Source organism: Brassica oleracea, chromosome C2, assembly GCF_000695525.1.
Source record: "Brassica oleracea var. oleracea cultivar TO1000 chromosome C2, BOL, whole genome shotgun sequence".
NCBI classification, from domain to species: domain Eukaryota; kingdom Viridiplantae; phylum Streptophyta; class Magnoliopsida; order Brassicales; family Brassicaceae; genus Brassica; species Brassica oleracea.
In genome coordinates this window covers 6,779,368-6,797,742 of record NC_027749.1, presented here as the reverse complement: position 1 = coordinate 6,797,742, position 18,375 = coordinate 6,779,368, and the positions used below count along the sequence as shown (strand labels likewise).

Below are 18,375 nucleotides of genomic sequence, written 5' to 3'. Positions count from 1 at the left end.
AAAGGTTCACCAAGTCGAGAAATGGCATTAGCAGAAGCCTCAACCAGATGATGTACTCCATGCTCTGTTTTGGATATTCAAAGTGGAGTGTGATCCCTTCCGACGAACGAGAGTTGTGGTTTCGTCAGTTTGCGGTAGTAACTCTTCATTTTTTTAAAGTATTTACATTTTTTTAAATATATTTACTTATTAAATTATGTTTATTTTGTAGTAAGAGTTCAACTGGCACTCCGATCTCACAGAAACAGTCCGTAAGAAATTCAACGAAAATGCCATGGACTCTTATACGAAGCAGATGAACGCGTGGAAGACAGTTTGGCAGAAGAACAAGACGCCACGGTTCATCAACGGGACGATGTGGGAGCAGTTGATAGCTCATTGGGAGAAGGAAGAAACTGCAGAGACGTCTTCTAGGAACTCCAAGAACCGGAAGGGCGATCGTGGCGGGAAAGGTATGTATGTGCACAATCTCGGCGCTTGCTCTATGTCTACTAAGGAGGATGAACTTGTAAGTTTTTTATTATTATTTATCTTTATATTTTTTAAATAAATATTTTATATATTTCTTGGCTAATAATGACGGTTTTTTAGATCGAAGCAAATGACGGCAATCCCGTTGATCGTCTCCAACTCATTAAGGTGGCTCACACTAACAAGACGACAAGTCAAATTCAGGACCCCGTGATCAAAGGTGTCGTTGATTTTGTGGAAGCTGAAATAGCATCTCAATCTCAGCATCTCTCTGATGACGGCGATTCTACGGGAGCTTCAACCAACTTGTCCCTATTGCAAATAAATGAAATGGTTGAAAAGGTAATTTTTTTTATTAATATATTTTTTATAATTTTGATTACTAACTTTAAATATTTTTTTAGGCGGTTCCTAAAAGGAAAGGAGGCCGTTTAGTTGGGTTGGCCCGCCGTGCTTCTTCGTATCCGGCATCTTCTTTGCAAGCTCCGTATGCCGATCCCATGATTCTCGAGGAGCTACATGACAAAGATGAACGGATTGGGGGCATTGGAGGAGCAGAACACCACTATCTTTTCTGAGAATGCCACTATCCGTTCGAAGAATGCCACTATCCTTGCTGAGCTGGCATCCCAGAAGAAGTTCAACGCGGAGTCCTCGGAAAATACCGACGGACTATGGTTTGTCGGAAAATACTTACGGAGAAGGTTCCTCGAAAAATTCCGACGAACCATTGTCCGTCGGTATCTTCCGACGAACCATTGTCCGTCGGTATTTTCCGAGGACTCCATTCGTCAGTATAGTCCGAGGAACGTGCTCCGTCGGTATATACTTTTTCCGATGAACTCTGGTCTCGTGTGTCCGCATCGGAATATCGTCGGAAGTTCGTTAGAATGACGTTTCTCGGTATTCGTCAGAAAGTCGTCTGAAGGTCTGACGAAATTCCGACGAATACTTTTTTTCCGACAAAATGATACCGACGAATTGGTTCGTCAGAAATTCGTTGGAATCGGTCTATTCCGATGAATTTCTGACGATTTCGGCCATCAGAATCCTCCTGTTTTCTTGTACCTTTTTTGTTAAGAAAAAAACCCTAATCTTTGTTTCATATATAGTTTTACCTTTTGTATTTTATAAGTCATAACTTGTTTGTTAAGCAACTTTTACCATGCGTTTTAAACATTTCAATATCTATCAATTTAAATTCCGGTGGAATTATGGAAAAAACTTTTAATTCTATACTCTTCACGTCAATGATGTAACACAAAACATCTTCTAGCTCATTCATATATTAGTTATCCGAGGAGGGTATTACTTGAGATATGCACGACTAACTCAAAAACTCTACGAATGCCATCATGCAGATGAACAGATGACAATACAATTTGCTTAAATAGATAAATCAAGAGGTGCGTTAAAATTACGCATTATGTGGTCTAGGTAACCAGAAGAAACAAACAAAACAAAGCAAAAGCAGATGCTGCCAAGAACCTTCCATAGACCCAGTCTTCCCTTTTTGATGAAAATCCCTAATCCTTGTTTTGCATATATAGTTTTACCTTTTGTATCTGATAGTAATTACTTGTTTGTTAAGCAGCTATATGGTTTTGATTTATTTTAATAATATTCCTTATAGAATTCAAAGAAAAAGTTACTGATAAAACTCCTCACTAAACTCTGAAACGAAAATATAAATTATCATATTATATAGAAATCTGCAGATTTATCTATTTCCGTCACCAAAAATAATTATAAACAGCACTCATCACATTTACATAATCATATAAACTTTTTTCCTCCAACAACATGAAGTTATGATTATTTTCTTACCTGTTTTGTCACAATATAATAAATAGATTAAAAAACACATGTGCTTATGGAGTAGTAGGGTCGGCCCGCCCTACGGACGAGATATACTTTACTTGTGATCTATGTTATTAATTTTTATATAATTTTGTAATTTGTGTTTTAGGTTCACATTTGCAAAAGGTGCGTATGAAATATACTATTTTATTAATTTAAGTTATTGGTTAGTTAATTTGTAAATAATTTTTGTTTGACTTTTTGCTTCTATGATATTACTATGATTGAGTTATTATATCATTTTCAATTGAATTTTTTTTATTAAAGTATTTAAAAAAATCACATTTAGTTAATGTAAGTGATTTATTATATATTAACATCTAAATAATTTATTTGTCATATCTCAATTTTAGTGTTTGGCCCTTTTAAAGTAGGAAGCTTGAGTATGTGAACTGATCTTTATATTTTGTCTTTTAAATGTTGTTTGGGTTAATATGACAATTCTTTTTGGTTTTCGTATGTGGCCCTGCAAAATTAATAGTGAGTTTTTAGTGATGGTATGATAGGTAGACGATTTTGAACTTTTTTGGAATGTTTTTAGTACTGTAAGTATTAACTCGGAGGTTAAATTAACATGAAATTTTTAGCTTTATTTGGAAAACCACTTGAGTTCAAAATTAACATGCAATTTAAGTCTCAGCCCTAAGTTTCATATTCTTCCTGTGATTTATAAGAAATATTTAACAGCCCTACTTGGAAGCTCACATAAAGATTGTCAGAGACCGTTTGTTCTCTTATTCTTAAAGGGAAACAACCTGTTTAGGACCATATAAACTCATAAGTTTGGTGCTAATAGTTTTTTTTTTGTTTGGAACACAAAAACAATAGTTTACTTACTAAAGTTGTGTTTAAAAAAAATAATGTTTGTGTTTTATTGGAAGAGGTAAGAAAAAAGTAAGAGACATAAACTATGGCACTTGCACGTGAAAGTCTGGTGCTATTTGAATTAAAATCCAAGTGGCATATTTTTGTTATTTTCTCTTATTTTTAGGGTTTTAAGGATTTACTAAAAGTTAAATGAATACTGATTTTTTTTTAAGACAAATTAATGGATCAAAATTAAGTTTTTTTTTGTCACGAAGATTTTCAAAACATTTACAGACAGTATACAGTGTACAGATTAAATGAAAATGCATTATTTAATTTGTTTTCCGTAATAAATACAGAACTTAATAGGAAACTATTGTTCGCTTCAGTAAAAAAAACTATTGTTAAAAAAAAATAATGTTTATTAATAAAAGAAATTGCAAATTACAAAACTGGCATTTACTACTTTGTATTTGTGTTTCTTTGAATCGGGCTTTGATTTAACATTACTAAATAACTCTATTCAATAAAGTTAACAAAAATATATGATCGTACAGTCGTAAAGAAGCTATTTACTCTATTTTTTAATACATATTTTCGTCACCATCATCTTAAAAGAAAAGCCTTGAGAAAAATCAAATGCGTCTTTATCTCTTCAGTTTATTTATTTATTTGAGAGATGATATTCAATTATAACAAAGAAGTGTAAAATATTACATCCCCAATGGGGCAGATTCGATTGAGACTTCAAATAAAAATCGGAGACTGGTTATCTGGTGGGAATAAATCACTGAAAAACAGACTCTAGCTGATTATCAAGCAAATCTACAGCAACATTTGTTTCATAATCAAGCAGCTATCAACACAGAATAATCTGTTGCCGACAATCGAAAAAATACCGTAGAAATCTGCGGAATGATTTAGAAGGAAAAAATGATGATCTTCACTGAATTAAATTCACTTATTTATAGGTTTAAATCCACAACAATTTGAGATAGGAGATGTATGGAATGAGACGTCTCGGATGAGTGGGTCGGTGATATTAATGAAAACATTAATTGTATTTAATAAATCTAACAGAGAACAGTAACGCTGCAGTTTTTTTTCAGCGGGAAGAAGAAAAAACATGTCATAACCTAAGTCAAATAATGTTTTTCGTACATACCAACTTCAAAAATAATAGTCTTGCTGAATGGCTCATCCTAAGTCAAATTTCTTGGTTTTTTAGCAAGTCCAAATTAAACCTATCCCATTAATTGAAACGCAGCACTTTAGAGTTGACGGACACGTGTCGAGACCAGAACAGTCGACTTAATGACGTGGCGCTGAGGTCTATTCACAGAGCAGAGAGACGGACATTTTATATATATATATATATAGATATATAGATTCTGCACTGGAACATCCTCTCATCCTCTGTTTAACAATTAACACTGCGTACTTCTCTATCTCTCTCTCTCTCATAAAAGAAGCGAATCTGCAAATTCTCTGTTTTCATGAAAATCCGAGATTGACGACGATCATAACACTTTACAATTTCGCGGCTTATTTCTCCATTCTATGTCCTCCCACAAGGATAAAGTTTTGATCTTTTCGATTCCCGACGACATATAGAGATCTCACCACTTGTCAGCAACTTAGACCATTACCACAACTCGTAAGCAGCCATGGCGGCTGCTCTGTTTTCAACCGCTATTCTAATTTGTTTACTACCGGTTTCGGTTTCATCTTCCGGTTTCCCGGCGGCCCTGAAACTGGAAAGAGCCATTCCGGCGAATCACGAGATGGAAATGAATGAACTCAAGGCGCGTGACAGAACCAGGCACGGCAGATTGTTGCAGTCTCTCGGCGGAGTAGTTGATTTCCCCGTCGACGGAACTTTTGATCCTTTCGTCGTTGGGTAACATAAAGTTTCCATCTTTAATTGCCCACAAGGTGTTTGAGTCATTGTCTCAATCAAAAAGGTTGTTTCTTTGGTTTTTAAAAACAGATTATACTACACGAAACTGCGACTGGGATCACCTCCAAGAGACTTTTATGTACAGATTGACACAGGAAGCGATGTGTTGTGGGTTAGTTGTGCTTCTTGCAATGGCTGTCCTCAAACCAGTGGACTCCAAGTAAAAACCTTCTCCATCTCTTTTCTTTTTTCATTTTTGAAAATTATCTGATATTTGAGATTAATGCGATGCTCTGTTTTGCAGATTCAATTGAATTACTTTGATCCAGGGAGCTCGGCAACAGCGACGCCAATCTCATGTTCTGACCAAAGATGCAGCTGGGGCGTTCAGTCCTCTGACTCAGGCTGTTCTGTTCAAAACAACCTCTGCGCTTACACGTTTCAGTATGGAGATGGAAGTGGCACCTCGGGGTACTACGTCTCTGATCTCTTGCAGTTTGACATGATTGTTGGAAGCTCTCTTGTCCCAAACTCAACCGCTCAGGTTGTGTTCGGGTGAGTTTATTTCATCAATGTTCAAAAATCATCAATACAGGCCACTAGACTTGACTTTGTTCTCTTTCTGGAACAGATGCAGCACCTCGCAGACGGGGGATTTAGTGAAGCCGGACCGAGCTGTTGATGGGATCTTCGGGTTCGGGCAACAAGGAATGTCTGTGATTTCTCAGCTCGCTTCGCAGGGAGTAGCTCCTAGAGTGTTCTCACACTGCTTGAAAGGAGAGAACGGAGGCGGAGGGATATTGGTTCTTGGAGAGATTGTGGAGCCAAACATGGTCTTTACTCCACTCGTTCCCTCACAGTAAAAGATCTCTTTATCCCTCCTCTAAACGGTTTCATTTCAAAAAGAACTGTTCAAATGTTAATCGTATGATCTCAGGCCTCATTACAATGTGAATCTGCTGAGCATCTCAGTGAATGGCCAAGCTTTACCTATCAATCCATCTGTCTTCTCCACATCGAACGGCCAGGGAACGATCATCGATACTGGTACAACGTTGGCTTACCTTTCTGAAGCAGCCTATATTCCTTTCGTTGAAGCTGTAAGTAATAAAACTCCCATGTGCAGTTTTTGTCTCCCATAGCGTATCTAAAATGCAATCTTTCTTGTGGAAATTTTCAGATCACGAATGCTGTTTCGCAGTCTGTGAGACCCGTTGTTTCCAAAGGGAATCAATGTTACGTATTAACCTCGAGGTTCATACTATCTTCTAAGCATGTCTTCTTATTAGTAGTATCAATATAGTGGAAAAAATGCTGAAACATTTGTTTGGTTGTTACTGTAAAATGATCAGTGTGGCAGACGTGTTTCCACCGGTCAGCTTGAACTTTGCTGGTGGAGCATCCATGTTCTTGAATCCTCAGGATTACCTCATACAGCAAAACAACGTCGTAAGTACTTTTAACTCTGCTTCCATTTGTAGGAATCTGTTTCTTTTCCGGTATAACATCAGTCTCTGCACTATGCTATCTAGGGAGGTACTGCAGTGTGGTGCATCGGTTTTCAAAGGATACAGAATCAAGGGATAACGATCCTTGGAGGTAAGCCTTTATTACTTGAAATTTACGTTCTGTAGTACAGAAACATATGTTTTACATCTTTTGCCATTGCAGATTTAGTTCTTAAAGACAAAATCTTTGTCTATGATCTGGTCGGTCAGAGAATCGGATGGGCGAACTACGACTGTAAAAATCTCATTCCTTTTAAACTCAAACGTGATCCATAAGCATTCTCATCTTTTCACATATACAAATCTCTCAAACTTCTTTCAGGTTCAATGTCTGTAAATGTCTCTGCGACTAGCAGCAGCGGAAGAAGCGAGTACGTGAACGCAGGACAGTTTAGTGACAATGCAGCGCCACAGAAGCTGTCTTTGGACATTGTCGGAAACATTATTATGTTATTACTATTGGTAATCAACATGTTTTTATAGCAGACAACTTTTACAGATTTGCATTTATCTAGTTTATTGTGTGTTGTTTGTGGTTGCTGGAGAGTAATTATCTCCCGACCGGCGAAGCCAAGCAGAAGAGAAGTTAACTTCTTTGTTTGTTACATTCTATTGTTATAGTTACGGATGTAATAATTCGTTTCTTAGTGGTGTTTGTGTATCTCTTTGTTCTGATCCAAGGCACTATTTTGATATCAAGTATAATACACTAAAGTAATTAGATATTCAATACCCAAGAGCATAAAAGAATATGAAGTGCATCAAATGACCAGAGGCAACTGCATTGCTCAAAAACTAATTCTTAGTCAACTACCGATCAAGGACCTTCACCAATAGGGCCCTTAATACTAAAACAAGTTTCAAACTTTAAGTCACAATTAGGTATGAGCATTTCTGCTTCGGTTCGGTTTTTTCAATTTTTTTATTTTTTGTTCTAGAATCTATTTTGATATTTAGAAAATTTGGTTTGGTTTCAGTTTGGATAACAATGTTGGAAACTAACTAATACCCAAAAAAAAATTTAAGGTCCAATTCTGTTTTTTCAGTTATGTTTCCGATTTTCGAATCATTTTTGTTAGTTTGGATAAAAAATTTAAACAATTTGAGAGTTTTAGAAAATAAAATTGGGTAGTTATAAGGGCAAATCTCCAAAATAACACATTTCTAAGTTTATATCACAAAAATAGCACTCAAAAACTAAAATGACCAAAATAGCATTTTATTTTTTGAAAATTTTAATTTTTTTATTTTTCAAAATTTGAAATCTTATCCCCAAAACCTCATTTCTCAACTCTAAACCCTAAACCCTAAACTCTAAACCCTAAACTTTAAACCCTAAACTCTAAACCCTAAACTCTAAATCTTAAACCCCACCCTTTAACTCTAAACCCTAAGTTTGTGACTTTTGATAAAACACTATTTTTGTGACTTTTGACCTTGAATGCTAGTTTGGGAACAAAAACTTGATTTAGTGCTATTTTTGTCTTTTTTTCTCCGGTTATAATTTTTAGGATAGAATATGAAGTAGTTCAAATGATTTATAATATATTTGGTTATTTTCAATAGTGTAAACTACCTCTTAAAAATTTGGATATCCACTCAGCTATTGGTTCGGTTTTTCATATATTTATTTAGCCCCCTCTTGTGTTTAGTTTAACTCCGGCGATGGCTGATGAGAAGAACGGCGGACGTCTCAGCGACGCTAGCGATTACTCGTCGGAGGACGAAGGAACAGAGGATTACAGGAGAGGAGGCTACCACGCGGTGCGAGTGGGGATACTTTCAAGAATGGATCTTATGTGATTCAGAGTAAGCTTGGTTGGGGTCACTTCTCCACTGTTTGGCTCGCTTGGGACACCCTAAACTCTGTAAGCTCACTTTTCTCTTCTTCATAGTTTGTTTATCAGAGATTCAAGTTAGGGTTTTAGTAAAAGGAAGCTCCTTTGTAAGGATTGAGCTACCTTGCTGGATTGCTGTATAATAAGAATGTTGAAATATGGAAACTTTATAGCAAGTTCACAATTCTTTTCTATTGGTTCTTTGTGGATGTAGATTTTTGATCTTGCTTTCTCTTCGTTTATCAGAGATTCAATGTAGGGTTTTAGAGGAGGAAGTTCCTTTGTTAGGATTGAGCTAGCTTTTTGGATTGCTTTAGATTGAGAATGTTGAAGATGGAAGCTCTTGTTGTTACAAGTTCACAAGTTTTATCTACTGGTTCTCTGTGGATGTAGATTTTGATTTTCCTTCTTCTTTGTTTATCAGATATTCAATTTAGGGTTTTAGAGAATTCCTTTGTTAGGAGGATTGAGTTACAAGTTCACAAGTTTTATGTTTGGAACTCTCTGTTTATCATGTTGGATTTTGATCTTGCTTTTTGATTCATTGTTTGTAGCGTTATGTAGCTTTGAAGATCCAGAAGAGCGCACAGCACTACACTGAGGCAGCAATGGACGAGATTAAAATCTTGAAACAGATTGCTGAAGGCGACAGCTGATGATACCAAGTGTGTTGTGAAGCTTCTTGATCATTTCAAGCACGCGGGTCCTAACGGGCAACATGTTTGCATGGTCTTCGAGTATTTGGGAGATAACCTCTTGTCGGTCATCAAGTACAGCGATTACCGAGGTGTTCCTCTTAGCATGGTGAAAGAGCTCTGTTTCCATATTTTAGTTGGGTTGGATTATCTCCACCGCAAGCTCTCTATTATTCACACCGATATCAAGCCGGAGAACATTGTGTTATGTTCCACCATCAACCCTGAAGCAGATGCTCGGAGATCTGGTACTCCTCTCGTTCTTCCAAACGATAAGGACAAGACGGTTACCGTTGATAAAGAAGAAACTAAGAGTTACACGTACGGTGCGGATATGACTAAGAATCAGAAGAAGAAGAAGATCCGTAAGAAAGCTAAGAAGGTAGTGGTTGAAGGATGCGGTGGAGAGGAAGGTTCAGAGGAGAATGAGAGAGCTTCGAACGGAAACTCAACTGCGGAGAGTTCAGAAAGAGCAAAAGACAGCCAAAAGAGTGGCAACAATCGGAGAGGAAGTCGGTCCACAAGGCGGAAGTTACTCGCGGATGTTGATAGGAAGTGCAAGCTGGTTGATTTTGGGAATGCTTGCTGGACTTATAAACAGTTCACAAGTGATATTCAGACAAGGCAGTACCGATCTCCCGAGGTTATTCTCGGCTCAAAGTACTCAACCTCGGCGGATATGTGGTCGTTTGCCTGCATCTGCTGGTGATGTCCTATTCGATCCTCACAGTGGTGAAAACTTTGAGCGTGATGAGGTATATATATATATATCTCTTACTTGCTCTTTTTTAGTTCGTTTGTGATTCAATACTGATGGAGTTTCGTTTCAGGATCACTTGGCGTTGATGATGGAGCTTCTTGGGATGATGCCACGAAAGGTAAAGCTCTGAGAAACACAGTGTTTTAACTTGTCAATCAGTATCGTTTTCGAGTTTGGCATTGATGATGGGACTTTTTGATGCAGATTGCATTAGGAGGACGGTATTCACGGGATTACTTCAACAGACAGGGTGAGCTAAGGCACATTAGGAGGTTACGGTTTTGGCCACTGAGCAAGGTTTTAATGGAGAAATATGAGTTCAGCGAGGAAGATGCGATGCGGTTGCTTTGCAAGACTTCATCACTCCCATTCTTGAGTTCGCACCTGAGAAGAGACCTACGGCTGCTCAGTGCTTAACGCACCCTTGGATGAATCCTGTCCCTAGATCGTTGAAAGCATCGTCGAGTCCACGAAGACTCAAAGAAGAAGAAGAAGAAGAAGCAAGGGATGAGAATAAAAGCAAGGAAAAGGATGAGAGGGAAGCTATGGAGGTTGGTGTTGGGAATATAGCTATTGATGGCTCAGAGTTGAAGACCTCAGGAAGAGAAGGTCGTCAATCTGCTCGTAGTGATCTTCGCACTTAAAGAAAACAGAATCCTAGTGAAAAAAAGTTTTGTATTTGTCTTTTGATCTCTTCTTCGGGAATCAAGGATTTGGATACTGTATTGATTATTATTTTGTTCCCTTCGCTTGTTGAAAACAAAAGATTTTGAAAACTCATTGGCTTTTGAACCAATTGAGATGATTCATAACGCTACCAAATAGTGTGGTGCAGATCATAGGCAATGATGGCATAGCTTACAAGTCCTCTGGGTTCAATGAAAAGCACACTAAAATTATATATCATGACATTTTATGAACTCACCTTTCTCTAAGTTAATAGGAGCCTGACTAATGGCAAATGTGTATAAAAGGTAAAAGTCCTTTAAAATAAAATAAAATAAAATAGAGCTTGATCTACTTATCCGCGTGGATGTTAATTTTTATCTTTTTATAAATTGTTTAATAACATTTCTAAATAAATAAGTTATTTGGATATTTTAGGTTCCTGCAAATCTATTCGACCCAGAAGGATTTGAATCTGAATCCTGTCCAAAGATTTAGAATATCCGAACAAAGTTAAAACCAAAAATTCGATACAAAATAAACGATCCATTCTCAAACTGGTCGGTTGAATTCTTGTCATGAATAAATCAATTTCATTCAAATTTATGAAATTATTTTGGTTAAATTTAATTCGAATAAATGTTGGCAAATTATTATGGTAAATATAATTAATGAAATAATTAGAAAAACTGAAAAATGGAATGTAAAATATGTAATAAAAACACTTAAAATAAATAAGTTCTATATTGTATTATATAATAAATGAAGCCGAAATAATTAGAAAATACAAATGAAGTGGTTATAATTAGTTTAAAAAGAACAAAAATATGTAAAAAAATCGCTTAAAATTAGGCAAGTGTTATTTTGTAGAATAGATTAATATAGGTTACAAAATGAAACATGAATTAGTAGAAGGACTGTTTTGCGAATTAGGTAAAAGATATGTTCGAATGGAAATAAGGGCAGAGGAGAAACAAAACACACAGAGAGAGAGAGAGAGAGAGAGAGCTTCAATGGAGGAAGACGATGAAGTGAAGCAAAGAAGTAAACTTGAAGAGAAACATTCTGATGAAAGAAGAGAAGAAGAAACAGAAATGGATTGTCCCTCGCATCATCCCCCGCCTCCACCTGATGAGGTAAAGCTCCGCCGTGACTCTTTCTTTGCTCTCGATAATATCTCCCTTTGCGCTTAATTGTAGAAACTGAGCTAAAAGATAGTTTCATCGTACTTTTTGTTTGTAAATAATGGATTGAAAGCTGTGACCTTTGTATGTTTCTGGCAGGTGTTCGACCTTGATACTACAGTTGATCCTAGCTATGTAATCTCACTGATAAGGAAACTCCTTCCTATCGATTCGGGAAGTGAAGAACGTGATCAAAGCACCGAGTTAAGGCATATGAATGCCAACACTGCGGTTCAAGCTTGGTCTGGAGATGGGTTTGTGGATGCTGCTTCTAAGGGTGATCCAGAGAGCATGGACATTGGAGGTAACCGTAAAGATTCCACTTCCGAGGAGAAGGACAAGGCGAGTTCATCAGTGGAAGAGGCATGGGAAGAGCATGGTTGCGTTTTGTGGGATCTTGCCGCCAGTGAAACCCATGCTGAGCTTATGGTAATAGTTTACACTTTGAAGTAATGCCTTTTTTTCGTTTCTTTTCTCTCAACATTTCAATGCCGACTAGTAGCACTGTTCTTGAGTTGAGTTTACAAATTGGTTCCATGTAGTTCCTTTTTTGTAATGATCTATCTATCGACTCTACGCACTGTAATTGAGACTGCAAGTCTGTGGTTAATTTTCTTATTCTGTCTTTTGGCTTTGCAGTTACATAACCTCATTTTACAAGTGCTTCACGCAAACCTTCTAGTTTCAACATCTGACCGCATTCGAGTACGAAACCCCACTTCCTGTTTTATCTCTCTCTCTCTCTCTCTCTTCCTGAAATGATTGTAATGTTTTCGTTTGGACTTGCAAGGAAATATCTCTCGGGATTATTGGGAACCTTGCTTGCCATGAATCTCTGTTGAAACACATTGAGTCTACATCCGGACTCGTCAATACACTTGTGGGGCAGTTGTTTCTCGATGATACTCAATGCCTAACTGAAGTTTGCAGGCAAGAGAAATCATAAATCATATTTGTTGAACGTCAAATGCAGATTCATGCTTTGATCAGTTGTTTTGGATTATCTAACTAACTTGAATCTGTGTTTCCATTAGGATACTCACCACAGGTCTCTATGGATCTGGATGCAATTTTTGGGCTGAGTATTTGCAGTCTGATGATATACTACGCCGTATTTTGTGGATTGCGGAAAATACCTTGAATCCTCATCTTATTGACAAGGTAACTTCTGATACTTGTGCTTGTAACTCAAGTCATACTTGCACTGGTGAATCTTATGCTTAAATGATTTACATTTTTTTCGATAGAGTGTAGGGCTATTGTTAGCTATCTTAGAAGATCAATCAGAGGTTGGGAAGCTACTGATCCCTCCACTAATGACTCTAGGTTTGACGAGTCTGTTGATCAATCTTCTTTCCTTCGAAATGAGCAAGTTGATAAAAGAAAGAGTTACAGAAAGGTAATGGAATTAATAGAAACTCTTATCTTAAGGGGTCATCAGGTGTTAGTAATGCTTTACCACTTGTGTATGATTTTACAGGTACTCCGTTCTTGAAATGATTTTCCGAGCTGTTGAAGCCCTTTCTGCTTCAGATACTCATTCTAAAGAGATTTGCTCTAGCAAACAACTTTTTCACTTAGTCTGTGATCTTATGAAACTTCAGGACAAAGCCGAGGTAGTTTTTGGTTTTGATATAAGAGCTTTTCCACTGAGTTGTAATTTAACAAACTCGACTTCACTGTAGGTGGCTGCATGTTGTGTTACTGCAGGAGTTTTAGTCGCAAATATTCTGTCGGAAACAGTCAGTTTCATTCAAGAAGTATCGCAAGGTGAACTAATTACTTTTTAATCCATGACATTTGCATAGATTAGCTTGTTCAACTGATGCTAAGATTACTGCACGTTGCAGATTTTTCTTTCTTGGAAGGTTTATTCAGTACTTTACCATTTGCTTCGGATGACGTAGAAGCAAGAGGAGCTCTTTGGAGCGTTATTGCTAGGTTACTTGCCAGAGTTAATGAGTCTGAGATAGACACATCTTGTGTGAGACAGTACATATTGGTTTTCCTAAGGAACTCAGATATTATAGAAGATGATCTTCTTGATATCCAACTAGAAGAAGATCCAAAAGAGGAGTCTCTAAACTCATTCCCTTCCCAGGGAAAGTCAAGCGCGCGAAGGATTGCTGTATCCACTCTTATATTCCTCTGTTTCTGTTGATCTTACATTCTTGCACAGATCTTTTCTTGACCTTTAGTGATAACAGATACAAAAGATTGAGTCGATGTTGAACAATTGGAATATTCGCAAGGAGGAAAGCATGAATGGGGACTGCTCTGTAAACACAGCTGATGTTAAAAGACTATATGATTGCTGTCAAAGATATATCAAGTAAGCTTTTGTCTCCATCTCTAGCATAAGCATTGTAAGACTTGTTTGCATTCAAATACCTTACTTCAGGTGATTTTGGAAATCTGAAACTCAGAACACTCTTATATTGCAATTGATCTTACAGTTCCATAGACTTGGATCTTGTTTAAAGTTTCATTCAACTGTCAGATTGACTTAAATTCATAATTTCTTCTTTCTCAATTGTAGATCAGTTGAAGGGTCTTAACTCATGGGGAATATTTCGCTTATAAGTTCTCAATCTTCTCTGTCTTTCATGGTCAACCAAGGCATCATCACATATTGACACATGAAGTCGCAAGCTTTAAGAAATCGCCGACCCAGTGAGCTTTTGAACAGACATATGTTCAGGTTAGAACTTGCCTGTGTGTTCTCATAGTCATAGATCACTTAAGACACTGTCTGATAAAATGTAAACCAGAGAAAGAGATTAGGGAAAAAAACTCAAATTTTCAGAACGAGAAGATTCAGAGTCTCTAGATAAATCTCGATTGTCTTGAAATTCAAATGGGCAAAACAACAGCACATAGTGGAAGTAACAAATCTTAAGCCATAGTCAAAAGCAACAATGATCTCGAGAAGAAAGAGAGATGGATCATTAGGAGATGAGAGAGATGCCAGAGAGCAAGAGATTGTCTGAGAGAATCTTGTTAGCAGCTTCTGTTGGATGAAACCCGTCCCAAAATACATACTCAGTTGCATTAGTACATGTCCCTACTGATTTAGGGTTACACAGTATCGATGTCTCTAGCAATCCTGTTCCACAACATGCTCTTCTTGCCTCTGCAAATCCTGAACATTATATTATTAAAAAAAAACACACAAATGTTAATCCTGTTACTCATAATCAAATTGTTTAATGATTAACACATTCTGTAATACCAAAATCGGATTGCCTTGTGGCGAGATCATAGAGAGGCTGATAGATATCAAAGACGACCAAGTTGAGTCCAATGAGGTTTCTCTTAAGGTCCTGTGACGTCGCATTGAGTTTGGTGTTGAAGGAGATTGCGTCGTTGTTAAGACTCTCTGAGCATCCACCCTCGTTTGGACCAGCCACTGTTATGGCCGCTGGTAAACATCCTAATGGTGGAAGTGTAGTCACTCCTATCCTTCTTGCTCCTAAAGAATATAAATTCTAGAAGAAAAATAAAAGATTACTAACCATTAAGTACATTAAACATATAAATGAAAGTGATGATAAGGAGGAAGTTTATAGATAACCTGAATGAAGTTGGAGTAGGAGAGGATAAGCAGATCGGAGAAATCATCAGGTGACTGAACTTTGTAGAGGAGAGGGTTGATATAGTAGTTCTGTATGAAGTCACTGCTCCCTGCGCTGACGACATAAATGCCATCTGAGATTATGGAAGTGGCGTTTGCATTGCTGGAAGCGGCGATTTCTTGGATTCGGCTTATGTAGTCTTTGTAATGTTCTAGCTGTTGCGGCAATGAAATTGCACTCTTCATGACAAAAAACAATCAGTTAATACAGAAAGAGAGGTGATAATAATACAGAAAATTATGGTGACAAATGGTACTAACGTAGAGCTTGGCTGTGCCATCGTAATAACCAGAAGCTGCAGAGGCAAAGTTAGCTCCAATCAAAAGGTTTCTGCCTTTTGCCTTTTTGCTTAGATAAGCTTGTGGGTAGGATGTGAACCCAAGATTCTCAGCTGCACAAACAAACAATTTTTTTAGTAATTAGTATTGTATTTAGTACATATGTATGCATGTTTTAACACTTGAACAAATAGCAATCAAATTGCATGTACATTAGCAATATGTTTATACTGCATGCAAATACAGTCCAACAAGTAGTTTGATTCTTCACTATTTTTGGTCAGCTAGTTTGTTTTTGACCTGGATTAATGTAATCATCAAGTGATGGCTCATAATTTTCTATGTAGCTTGGTGTTTCTTAGGATCCGTGTATTGCAGTTTCCCTCTATATTGTTATTTATTATAAAATAACTTATAATTTTATAGAATCGATAAATTTTAAATAGGGCAAAATTTTATACCCGCAGAAAGAAGATAACACTAATAATGGAAGAAAATATGTTATAAGAAGAAGAAGGGATGATGTATTACAATTGATCGAAACGATCGTTTATATAGAAGTGAAAAAATAGGATTTAGTGTGCATGCATTAGTGACGATGGGCTCGACAACACAAAAATGTCAAGTTTGGGTGCACCGAACATTGACATTTACTATCCTTCGTTTATAACATTATTTAGTATAGGTGCATTTATAACAATTACTCTCAGGAGTCAACTAAATTATTCTGCAACTAGATGATTTTTGAATACATGCATAATGTATTGTGAATACATAACATGATGTTACATGTGTCATGCATGGATGTATACACCATCATGTTGCATGTAATTAGATATATATGTATCACTCGAATAATATGAAGAATAAAAGAACAAGAAAACAGTACCGGTGAAGTCAGTAGCTAACTTGCCATTGCAGAAGCGTCCTGTGGGTGTATGGGTAGTGAAATCTCTTCCATAAGGAGGGAAATTAGCTTTGACGATTGTGTAGATATGATTGTTGTTTCCCACATCAACCACCGAGTCACCAAATATGAACATCGATGGAACAAGTTGTGCCTTCACAGCCCCAATTACCTCAAGAACCATTAAAGATCCAATAATCACACAAAGATTAAACACAAACCCTACCAACTCTTTCGAGAAACCCATCATTTTTTACAAAGACAAATGTTATAATAATGATGATTGTGGTGGTAATGATGTATATTTGTTTCTGCTTTGGATGCTTATGTGAGTAGCATGAGAGTTTGTAATTGTGTATCTAGTTTTTTGCATGCAACGGTGTTTATATAAATACAAACACTTGGGTGATTGTATTAAATGTAACATAACCGTAGGAACCGAAATTCGAACTGTCGATTTTGGTTTAAATTAGGAAACTAGGAAAACCCTAATTTCTCAGAGGTCCCGGAGATCTGTTAATACCACACGCTAATCAATCAGAACACGAGATATCAACGACAAATTACAAAAATCGTAAAAAGAGAGCAAAATAGATCTTATTCCGAATCCGTGTTTGAGTGTTACAACAAGGTATAAGCCTGGGCTCGAGAGCTGTCGGTGAGATTCCTAGTTCTAGCAACCCTAAGACGGATAAACCTTAATGAGTCACAGCTCGAAATAACAAAAACGGAAATATGCCTAAATCGCTCTAAGTGCTAAGTTTGCTCCGAAAAAATTCTTTCCTCATGCCTCTCGCCTAGGACTCCTTATATACTGGCTCCTAGGTCGGTTTACGCTTTTCCTCTTCTGCCCTTAAGTCGTCATAGCATAAAAATGGAGATATTCTATTTTTTCCGATCTACGTAATTATCTTCAAAATTTCGTATTTATCCGCGGAAACTTGACATTTATCTTTCCTTGCAAACCAAGCGTAAACCTCATGCGGCTTACGGGCTGTTGGTTAAGAAATCGTAAGTTGGGCCTCGAGTCATGTCTTAGGTCCCTTTGGGCCGTCTTCTGACTCGAAGCGTTTATTACGGCTTTTTTTGATAAAGAACGAACTTTTCGCGGTTTTTACCGTAAAGTTTGATCGATGACTTAGAATGGCGGGAAACATGAAATAGGTTCTCTACGGTCTTCGGGAGATAGCATCGAAGGGTAGACGAGAATGCATGGACTAATGTCGTATCGACGTTTCGGAAGAGCTCGGTTGCTACGTAGTGACCGGGCTTGGCTCGAGCTCGGTCGCTACGTAGCGACCGAGCTTGGCTCGAGCTTTGTCACTACGTAGCGACCAAGCGGAACACGCGTTCGGTCGTTGCGTAGCGACCTTTTTCGAGCTCTTGTCCGATGTCTCGTGTTTCCTCCGCAAAGCTTTTTGTAAGAAATAATCTATTTCAAAAAAGTATTTGTCGAAGAAAGTTGTCATTTTCTTCTTCGGACGTTGTGAATGTTAACTTCGTCGTAACCAATTTTGACCCCAATAGTTAGCCCCCCAGCTCGTTAGAGTCGAGACTCTAGCGCGCGGTTTGACGATTTTGGCAAAGTTAGGCGTATTGGACGAAGTTTACTTTAAACTCCGCGGAAGAAAATTCTTGAGAAAGTATATATTAAAAATATAAAATTCTGAGCCCATACTTCTATAAGTAGTGAGCTCTTGTCATTCATTTGCTTCACACATTCCCTTCTTCAAACCTCCAAAACCTCTCTAGCTCCAAATCGTTTGCCTTCAACATGTCTTCTTCCCACGGTGACAAGAGAAGTTCCGATGTTGAGATGGGCGAGGCCACCTCTCCGGCTCCGATTCCGACTTCTCCGGTCGAAGC

The 18,375-nt window shown here is 37.4% G+C and overlaps 5 protein-coding genes across 7 annotated transcripts; 4 read left to right on the top strand and 1 right to left on the bottom strand.

Annotated features, from left to right (window-relative positions):
• The first annotated feature begins 76 nt into the window (after window positions 1-76).
• Window positions 77-3,075, top strand: LOC106323312. The gene is made up of 3 exons (XM_013761457.1): window positions 77-508; window positions 592-813; window positions 3,019-3,075. The coding sequence occupies exons 1-3, from the start codon at window positions 275-277 to the stop codon at window positions 3,073-3,075; spliced, it is 513 nt and encodes a 170-aa protein (XP_013616911.1). The 5' UTR covers window positions 77-274.
• A 1,472-nt stretch (window positions 3,076-4,547) lies between these two features.
• Window positions 4,548-7,219, top strand: LOC106322441 (aspartic proteinase-like protein 2). Of its 3 annotated transcripts, none has more exons than XM_013760454.1 (10): window positions 4,548-5,038; window positions 5,129-5,258; window positions 5,343-5,509; window positions 5,670-5,897; window positions 5,976-6,138; window positions 6,219-6,292; window positions 6,391-6,487; window positions 6,571-6,637; window positions 6,710-6,781; window positions 6,869-7,219. In XM_013760454.1, exons 1-10 carry the CDS (start codon window positions 4,806-4,808, stop codon window positions 7,027-7,029), a joined length of 1,392 nt encoding a protein of 463 aa, XP_013615908.1. In that variant the 5' UTR covers window positions 4,548-4,805; the 3' UTR covers window positions 7,030-7,219. The 3 variants fall into 3 exon arrangements, with proteins under 3 accessions (XP_013615908.1, XP_013615907.1, XP_013615906.1); XM_013760453.1 differs by having other exon boundaries at window positions 5,343-5,593; window positions 5,676-5,897; XM_013760452.1 differs by having other exon boundaries at window positions 5,343-5,593.
• Window positions 7,220-8,184: 965 nt separating this feature from the next.
• On the top strand, window positions 8,185-10,649 carry LOC106322721 (SRSF protein kinase 2). The gene is given in 8 exon segments (XM_013760842.1): window positions 8,185-8,314; window positions 8,317-8,414; window positions 8,939-9,034; window positions 9,036-9,781; window positions 9,783-9,834; window positions 9,910-9,957; window positions 10,044-10,172; window positions 10,175-10,649. Coding segments are annotated over 8 exon segments (1,581 nt in total). The 5' UTR covers window positions 8,185-8,211; the 3' UTR covers window positions 10,484-10,649.
• An 841-nt stretch (window positions 10,650-11,490) lies between these two features.
• LOC106322881 lies at window positions 11,491-14,536 on the top strand. The gene is made up of 11 exons (XM_013761029.1): window positions 11,491-11,641; window positions 11,789-12,118; window positions 12,329-12,394; window positions 12,480-12,619; window positions 12,724-12,850; window positions 12,937-13,088; window positions 13,170-13,305; window positions 13,375-13,459; window positions 13,540-13,817; window positions 13,897-14,021; window positions 14,229-14,536. The coding sequence occupies exons 1-11, from the start codon at window positions 11,519-11,521 to the stop codon at window positions 14,245-14,247; spliced, it is 1,581 nt and encodes a 526-aa protein (XP_013616483.1). The 5' UTR covers window positions 11,491-11,518; the 3' UTR covers window positions 14,248-14,536.
• Window positions 14,267-16,870, bottom strand: LOC106322882 (GDSL esterase/lipase At5g22810). Its single transcript, XM_013761031.1, has 5 exons — window positions 16,492-16,870; window positions 15,585-15,715; window positions 15,264-15,503; window positions 14,922-15,177; window positions 14,267-14,831 (listed from the first exon to the last, which is right to left on the bottom strand). The coding sequence occupies exons 1-5, from the start codon at window positions 16,757-16,759 to the stop codon at window positions 14,638-14,640; spliced, it is 1,089 nt and encodes a 362-aa protein (XP_013616485.1). The 5' UTR covers window positions 16,760-16,870; the 3' UTR covers window positions 14,267-14,637.
• Window positions 16,871-18,375: the final 1,505 nt, after the last annotated feature.